The sequence below is a fragment of the Perognathus longimembris genome, chromosome 9 (genome assembly GCF_023159225.1).
Source record: "Perognathus longimembris pacificus isolate PPM17 chromosome 9, ASM2315922v1, whole genome shotgun sequence".
Taxonomy (NCBI): domain Eukaryota; kingdom Metazoa; phylum Chordata; class Mammalia; order Rodentia; family Heteromyidae; genus Perognathus; species Perognathus longimembris.
Window position 1 is genome coordinate 42,982,782 of NC_063169.1, and position 8,449 is coordinate 42,991,230.

General features: G+C 39.0%; 1 protein-coding gene across 2 annotated transcripts; it reads right to left on the reverse strand.

The window, feature by feature from the left end:
* Nucleotides 1-2,451: 2,451 nt before the first annotated feature.
* LOC125357243 (elongation factor 1-alpha 1-like) lies at nucleotides 2,452-4,047 on the reverse strand. 2 transcript variants are annotated; one of them, XM_048354001.1, is made up of 2 exons: nucleotides 3,219-4,047; nucleotides 2,452-3,125 (listed from the first exon to the last, which is right to left on the reverse strand). In XM_048354001.1, the coding sequence occupies exons 1-2, from the start codon at nucleotides 3,982-3,984 to the stop codon at nucleotides 2,602-2,604; spliced, it is 1,290 nt and encodes a 429-aa protein (XP_048209958.1). In that variant the 5' UTR covers nucleotides 3,985-4,047; the 3' UTR covers nucleotides 2,452-2,601. The 2 variants fall into 2 exon arrangements, with proteins under 2 accessions (XP_048209958.1, XP_048209956.1); XM_048353999.1 differs by having other exon boundaries at nucleotides 2,452-4,047.
* Between the last annotated feature and the right edge of the window lie 4,402 nt (nucleotides 4,048-8,449).

Genomic DNA, 8,449 nt, shown 5'->3' on the forward strand with positions numbered 1-8,449 from the left:
GTAAATCAGGTGCTAATAAGAACCTTCTTTAAGATGGGAGAGTATTATCTTTTTGTGTCTTCATATGGTCAAAATAGGAGAGAAAGTTCCCTGGAGCTGCTTTTATAAGGATGCTGATGCAGTATATGAAGGTAAAGACTCCCAGAGACGCTTTTCCTGGCATAATCATGTTGGGGATTTCAGGACAAGAATCTAGGCAGTATGAGAATATGTATTCCTTGCAGGGACACTGTAGGTAATTCAATGAATATATATGATTCTGAATTTAGGAGTGGGTGTCCAGACTAGTGTGATAAATTCTAGTGTCATCTGCACATTGGTGGTGTGGAACTTAAGTCTTGAGACTGGATAAGAATAAAAGTGAATGTAGCTATGGAAATCAAAGTTCTGGGGGCTGGGAATATGGCCTAGTGGTAAGAGTGCTTGCCTCGTAAACATGAAGCCCTGGGTTCAATTCCTCAGCACCACATATATAGAAAACGGCCAGAAGTGGCACTGTGTCTCAAGTGGCAGAGTGCTAGCCTTGAGCAAAAAGAAGCCAGGGACAGTGCTCAGGCCCTGAGTCCAAGGCCCAGGACTGTTAAAAACAAACAAACAAACAAAAACTAGGAAATAAAAGTTCTGAACTTGGAGCTAGTTCAATATTTATTAGTCAGATGACTGAGATCTCCTAGTAAAAATAAATACATAGACTACCATGACCTATCCAGCTTATAAATTATTTTTCCCCATTGAATGTGTAAACTCTAAGTATATACTTCTAACTTGTTCTCAGACATGTGTACCTGAGCTTTCCTAGTAGAAAACTGGTAGCCAAGTCAACCACAAAGTAAAATAATGAATTGCAAACTGCTCTTTGTGATCAAATCGTGTTCTATTTTTTCACATATCTGAAGAATAATGCAACATTCACGTTTGTTAAATGACATTAAAATACACTCATAAAACTTTTGCCTATGACAAAGAAATGGATTGTTAAGTAGGATATGTCAGTGACTCTGTTCTGATTCAACTCTAGATAAATACAATAATTGCTATTAGAATGTTACCAGATCCAAGTTTCCATGGGAAGGGACAGTAAGAAACAAAATACACCTTTGTAAAAGTATTTGTATAAAATTCACCAAGACAATGTGTTGATATCATAAATCATAGTATGACAATATCATTGTCCTGCATGCTTCTTAATAAAGCAAAAATAGAAATATTTTGGCACAAAAATCAAAGACCATAGTTTGAAATGAAAAAGATGATTGCATGAATAATCAAGATTTTAAATGTTTATGGTGAAAGCTCCCTTTTAAATAAATTTGATTAACTTTTTAAAAAAATGCATAAAAGTGTTACTTCAACAGAAAAAATCTGATTTTTATTTCTTTATCATGTAATAAAAGCATTTCATAGCACACAGGGGAAAGCTGTATTGAATAAATTTAAAATGTAGTTCTGGAGGAATTAGAAAAACCTTCCCCTGGGATCCATTGCTTTTAAATTTTTTATGAAATTTGTATTTTTTTAATCTGGGTTTAAAATTGAGCATTTTTATAGCAGTCTGAAATCATATTTAATGCCAGACTTGATCTCTCAAATCATTTGGTTTTAAATATTCTGAAAGACATGTTCAAAATAAATAACAAATCCATCCTCTAAGTAAAGGTTAAAATTTTCCCCAATATTCTCAGAGTCATATGTAATCCCTTCTGTTTTAGTTCTCTGATTCAAATAGGAAACTAGCTCGCACTTTTTGTCCTTTTTTCACCATCCTTTGTCAAATACTATTTTTGGAGACATATTTTTTACAAAGCAACTCTGTATAATAAACATTCTTGGGGACTGGGAATGTGGCTCAGTGGTAGAGTGCTTGCCTAGCATGCATGAAGCCCTGGGTTTGATTCCTCAACACCACATAAACAGAAAAAGCCAGAAGTGGAGCAGTGGCTCAAGAATTAGAGTGCTAGCCTTGACCAAAAAGAATCTAGGGACAGTGCTCAGGCCCTGAATCACAAGCCCCAGGACTGGCCAAAAACAACAAGAACAACAAAAACATTATTTTTATTTATTTATTTATTTAATTTTATTATTATTATTATTTTTTGGCCAGTCCTGGGGCTTGGACTCAGGGCCTGAGCACTGTCCGTGGCTTCCTTTTGCTCAAGGCTAGCACTCTGCCACTTGAGCCACAGCGCCACTTCTGGCCATTTTCTGTATATGTGGTGCTGGGGAATCGAACCCAGGACCTCATGTATATGAGGCAGGCACTCTTGCCACTAGGCCATATCCCTAACCCATAAACATTCTTTTCTTTTCTTTTTTTTCTCATTAAACTGTTTTAATGGGTCTCAAAATTCTGTGACAAATTTTTGGTCATGTTGTTTCCATCAAAAAGTACTGATTTTTAAAAACTAATAACTTAAAACTGCCACACAAAAAAAAAAAATGGTCCACAAAACATTTTCCTTTCCTTCTGAAGGTTTTACGATGCATTGTTATCATTAACCAGTCTTTTACTATTAAACTTAAATGGCCAATTGAGATAAACAGTTCTGAGACCGTTCTTCCACCACTGGTTAAGACTGAAGTGGCAGGTGTTAGGGGTAATATTCATTTAGCCTTCTGAGCTTTCTGGGCAGACTTGGTGACCTTGCCAGCTCCGGCAGCCTTCTTGTCCACGGCTTTGATGACACCTACAGCAACTGTCTGCCGCATGTCACGAATAGCAAAACGACCCAGAGGAGGATAGTCAGAGAAGCTCTCCACACACATGGGCTTGCCTGGAACCATATCAACGATGGCAGCATCACCAAACTTCAGGAATTTAGGGCCATCTTCCAGCTTCTTACCAGAACGGCGATCAATCTTCTCTTTCAGCTCAGCAAACTTGCAGGCAATGTGAGCAGTGTGACAATCCAGCACAGGGGCATAGCCAGCACTAATTTGGCCTGGATGGTTCAGGATGATCACCTGAGCTGTGAAGCCAGCTGCTTCCATGGGTGGATCGTTCTTGCTATCCCCAGCCACATTGACTCGGCCAACATCTTTGACTGACACATTCTTGACGTTGAATCCCACATTGTCCCCAGGAAGAGCTTCACTCAAAGCTTCGTGATGCATTTCAACAGACTTCACTTCAGTGGTGACATTGACCGGAGCAAAGGTAACCACCATGCCAGGCTTGAGAACATCAGTTTCCACTCGGCCCACAGGGACGGTACCAATACCACCAATTTTGTAGACATCCTGAAGGGGCAGGCACAAAGGCTTGTCAGTGGGACGGGTTGGTGGCAGGATGCAGTCCAAAGCCTCGAGCAAGGTGGTTCCACTGGCACTGCCATCTTTACGTGTGACCTTCCATCCCTTGAACCAAGGCATATTGGCACTTGGCTCCAGCATGTTGTCACCATTCCAACCAGAAATTGGCACAAATGCTACTGTGTCAGGATTATAGCCAATCTTCTTAATGTAGGTGCTGACTTCCTTAACGATTTCTTCATATCTCTTCTGGCTGTAGGGTGGCTCAGTGGAATCCATTTTGTTAACACCAACAATGAGCTGTTTCACACCCAGTGTGTAAGCCAGAAGCTCACGGGTCTGTCCATTCTTGGAGATACCAGCTTCAAATTCACCGACGCCAGCAGCAACAATGAGGACAGCATAATCAGCCTGAGATGTGCCTGTAATCATGTTCTTGATGAAATCCATGTGTCCTGGGGCATCAATGATGGTCACATAATACTTGCTGGTCTCAGATTTCCACAGGGAGATGTCAATGGTGATACCGCGTTCCCGCTCAGCCTTCAGTTTATCCAAGACCCAGGCATACTTGAAGGAGCCCTTTCCCATCTTGGCAGCCTCCTTCTCGAACTTCTCAATGGTTCTCTTGTTGATGCCACCGCATTTGTAGATCAGATGTCCGGTGGTGGTGGACTTGCCGGAGTCGACGTGTCCAATGATGACAATGTTGATGTGGGTCTTTTCCTTTCCCATTTTGGCTTCGACTTAGGGGTGGCTTTCGCGGCAACTGCGTTCTGACGGCAAACCCGTTGCGAAAAAAAGCTAAACATTCTTTTTTAATTAAAGGAAATGGTGAACTTTTTATATCAATCCAGGAACATCATGTCATTAGGATAGTTAAGGAAAACCTCATCAAAGGTTTCTAGGAAATTCCATTACCTGATAACAAACTGTTCAAATCCCATCAATAGAAGCTTATGTTTTATTTAAGAAGAAAACATACATGTAAATTATATTAAATAAGAAGAACTTGCTCCTAAAAACGAATGAAGGACAGAGAATACTGAGTGTTAGAATAAAGGTGATTTTTGGGGTGGGGGTGGGGCTTGAACTCAGGGCCTGGGCATTTGTCCCTGAGATTTTCTGCTCAAGGCTAGTGCTCTACCACTTGACTCCCAGCTCTACTTCTGGTGTTTTTAGTTTTATTACAGATGCAAGTCTCACAAACTTTCCTGTCTTGGCTGGCTTCCAACTACCATCCTCAGATTTCAGCCTCCTGGAATAGCTAGGATTATTGGCATGAGCCACCAGCACCCAAAAGGAGGTGCAATTTCAAATAGTAAATTCCAGAGTAGGAAAGGCATCTCTGAAAGGTGAATGTCAGCTAAGGGAAAAGAAAGAAGTCCATGAGACATGGTAGATAAGACTCCAAATGAAAGACCCAGAGTTTGAAGAACGAAGAGAAGGGGGTTAAGAGAGATGATGTGAGATAAACTCACAGAATAACAACATCCAAACCAGTAGACACTTATGTGATGTTTCAGAAATTTTGACTTTTGCTCTGGGTGAAACAGGCAGGCACTGAGAGATTCTGAGCAAAGACTATATGATCTGCTGAGTTCTGACTGCTATGTTGCCTGTAACCTGTAAGACTGAAGGTAGATTTCAAGAGATCTAGAAGTTTGATAAGCCCTGAGAACAAGGTGAGAACAGTAGAGGTGGTTAGCAATGGAGCCCTTATCTGAGGTGAGGTAATATAAATTTAGGTTCTAAATCTGTTCAGTGGTAGACATAATAGATTTCATATGTCTTTCAGATATTCAAGTGCAGGTGTTGAAGGTATCTGATTTAGAGAAGAAAGACCATTGAAAGCATGATTGTGAACAGAGAAAGAACTGAGAGGTAGGATTTGAGGTTGTCCAGAATTAAGAGGTGAAGGGAAGGGAAGGATGCTGTTGTAAGATAAATTATCAGAGAATTGCATATTGAAGGATCAAATCTTGGAGTCTTTATTAGAGCATTAGCTGTCTGCAGGCAGCCATTGGTTATAAATGCCTAAAGCCCACAAATACACGTAACACTGTCAGGAAACAAGCTGGAGAGGAAAGATAGAATAAAAACAATACCAACAAACCAATTCAGCTCCAATGGAGAGCTGAAGTGGGATGCCATGGTGACTGGAGACTAGCCAGGAGACAGGACACAGGACATGAACATGGAGACATGTGTCTTGACACAATGGCACCTGAGCTGGTCTGACTCTAAATAGGTTCAGTGCAGGGGGGCAGGGTCACAGGAAGCTCCCAATCCCAAGCACTAGACTGACAGGTTCAGTAACCTACAGGCCAAGTGCCCACCTTGTCTCCAGGGATTCAAGAACACCCATCACCTAGGAATGGGACTTCCCTTCCAGGAATTCAGGCACAGCCATTAAGTCAAGATGCTTGACAATACAATTCACATGGCCAAGATGGCACTGGCCTGACCTGACCTTCTTACTTCAGATGTATTTTTCAGAATTTATGTTTCTAGAATTTTTGTATTCCATTGTTCTTTTTCAATTGAGTTATCTCCCATAGTTTCATTGTTCTCTTTATGTTTTGATTCCTAATGTGCTCCTTAATCATTCTAAACATACATTTTCATAGATGGTATCTATTAGTTGCTTTCCTAATATTGAAAGTTTTGTTGTTATTGTTTAATTATTTGCTGTTTTGTAGCACTGAGGTTTTAATTCAAGCATCATCATGCTTGCTTGGTTAACTGCTCTTTCTCTTGAGCAACACTCCCAGTTCTTTTTAGTTTATTTTTTAATTAGGCTTTCACACTTTATGGAGGGCTGGTCTCACACCATTACCTTCTTAGTTCTCCTTGAGTACTGGATTTACAGGTAGGGACTACCACAACTTGCTTATATGTTGAGCCTGGATTTAACATTTTTGCCTAAACTGATCTCAAATCAAGATCTCCTTATATTTATCTGGTAAGTGGCTGGTATTGCACACATTCTTTATCATGCCAAGCCTAGCAGAAAATTCTCACCCTCATCATTCTATCATGGGTGGAGTATTTCCTTGTGCCCAATGACCAAGGAAATATTCCTTTTGCCCCATCCTCCCCTCTGATAACCACCATTCTTATTTGGATATTTCCACATATTTGAATTCTAGATTTAACTGAGATTGTATAATATTTGTCTTTTTGTGTCCTCCTTTGAGATACCCTACATTTGTTTATTCGTTTACCCTTTGACAGACAATTACATTGTCTCCACATATTAGCTCTTATGGAAAGGTACCTGGCACACCATAATGGGATGGCACTGGTGTTCCTCGAGAAACTAACACAAGAGCTATCACATGATGCAGAAATCCCACATGGGGTGTATCTATCTCCAGATGAAATGAAATCAGTATGACAAACAGTTACACACTTTGAATCTTAATGTCATTTATTTCACTTTTACCAAAGAGAAAATTCAGATAAATAGAAGGTACAAGGTAAGTCAAATAAACTGCATCCAATGAAAAACTTAAATTTCTAGCCTGAGAAACACAGGTTCAGCAAAATGACAATTTCTTCCTAGAGAGAGGGAACACCCAAAGAGAAAGCATTTTCTGAAGCCACATTTACATAAGCAAAGTAGAGCAGGTATTCCCCCAGAGGAATCTGAGCTCTGAAATGGTTTCTTAATAGTGGGACTCCTACCCCTTTCTGATCATTCTTTTCATTTCAGTCAGAGCTGATTTTCACACAGAAATGTTCTAAATCCCCTTTTTACATTCTCTCAAGAGGCTCCAGAAAAACCATGAGAACTGTAAATTGTGTTAATCCCCCTCTACAGCTTTCTCTCTCTAGGTTCAGAGAAAAGCTCTGAAAGCCTGTCTTTTAGTTTCTGCCCATTGATGACAAGTCCTTTTCTTTTCAGGAAAGAGTAGTCTGCTAGGAGTTCATCCTAATAGGTGTGTAGAAAATCTAAAATTAATCAATCAAGCCAATTAATTAATTAACTAATTAACCAGTTGAGATAATTTCCACTGCCCCAAGATCGTTTTTTAGTGACACTGCAGATGGAGAAGGAGGAGGCATGATTCATTTTACTTGCCAACCACTCTCCACAGAGTAGGAGTGTTTTTAAGTGCTGAAGGTGGGAAAGATCAGTACATCACATTCCTGTCTTGGTGTGGTTCTCCTAAGGATTACCAGGAAGGATTAAGACCAAAATGCTTTCAGGATTTCTTAAAAAGTAAATTACACAAAAAGTTTGCAATCAGGCCCAAATTGTAACTCATCTGCTCCTGGGTTTGCTTTCCTTTAGAATCATAATCATAAACAGAGCTTCTTAGTAACACGAAGGTAACCCTGTGATTAAGGAGGTGGGTGAAGGGAACTATATTTTTATTTTATATTTATGAACTCTGAGAAATGCTAGAATACTCTGCCCAAAGAAAAAATAGCCCTGAGGTAAGGGTAAAAGGGCTATGTATCAATAGTTAGTTTTCAAAATTTCCTCAGTAAAATACAATTATGTATTTTGTTTTATTTTTGCTTCTACAATAGATAAAATTATATTTAAGTATTAAAATAAATTTCCTATTAAGACATAGGAAAGAAAAGTTTCTCTCCTGCTGTAGGTTGACAATTTCTATCACTTTTCTGTACATTCAACAGATAAGCTTTAAAAAGAAAAGTGTTAGAAAGGACAGTTTAGACATCTTTTTAATAAAGCATTTGAGAAGCTTACAGTTTGAAATATTTAATTTAGATATGAGGAAAATAGCTATTAGAATCAACAAATTATAGTCAATGAAACAATGGAAAGAGGCTTACTATTCATTGAAGATATTTTAAAATTATGATTCCATGGCAAGAAAGTAGAAGGTATATATTCTTTACATGTTCCAATCCAGAATGCTAAAGCAAAGAAAGAGTAAATAATTTTAAAAGTTCATTAGCAAGTTCTACATAGCACAGCAACTGACCTGAGTTTTGTAGCATTCCTTACCCCATTATGTCCAGTAGACAACATGAGATTAACTTTGAGACAGACAGATCTTGGTCTCACATTATATTTATAGAAACAATTAATAGGCTTGACGAAAAAAAAAAAAAAAAAAAAAAAAGAAAAAAAAAAAATAGGCTTGACGGTAAGGTTCACAGAATAAAAGAAGAGTCTTGTGGGAGCCAAATATGGTTGTGGCTAGTGGGTGAGCTACTG

Bases quoted from the DNA above. Each gene is read 5' to 3' on its own strand.
- LOC125357243 (XM_048353999.1), bottom strand. From the start codon at position 3,984: ATGGGAAAGGAAAAGACCCACATCAACATTGTCATCATTGGACACGTC.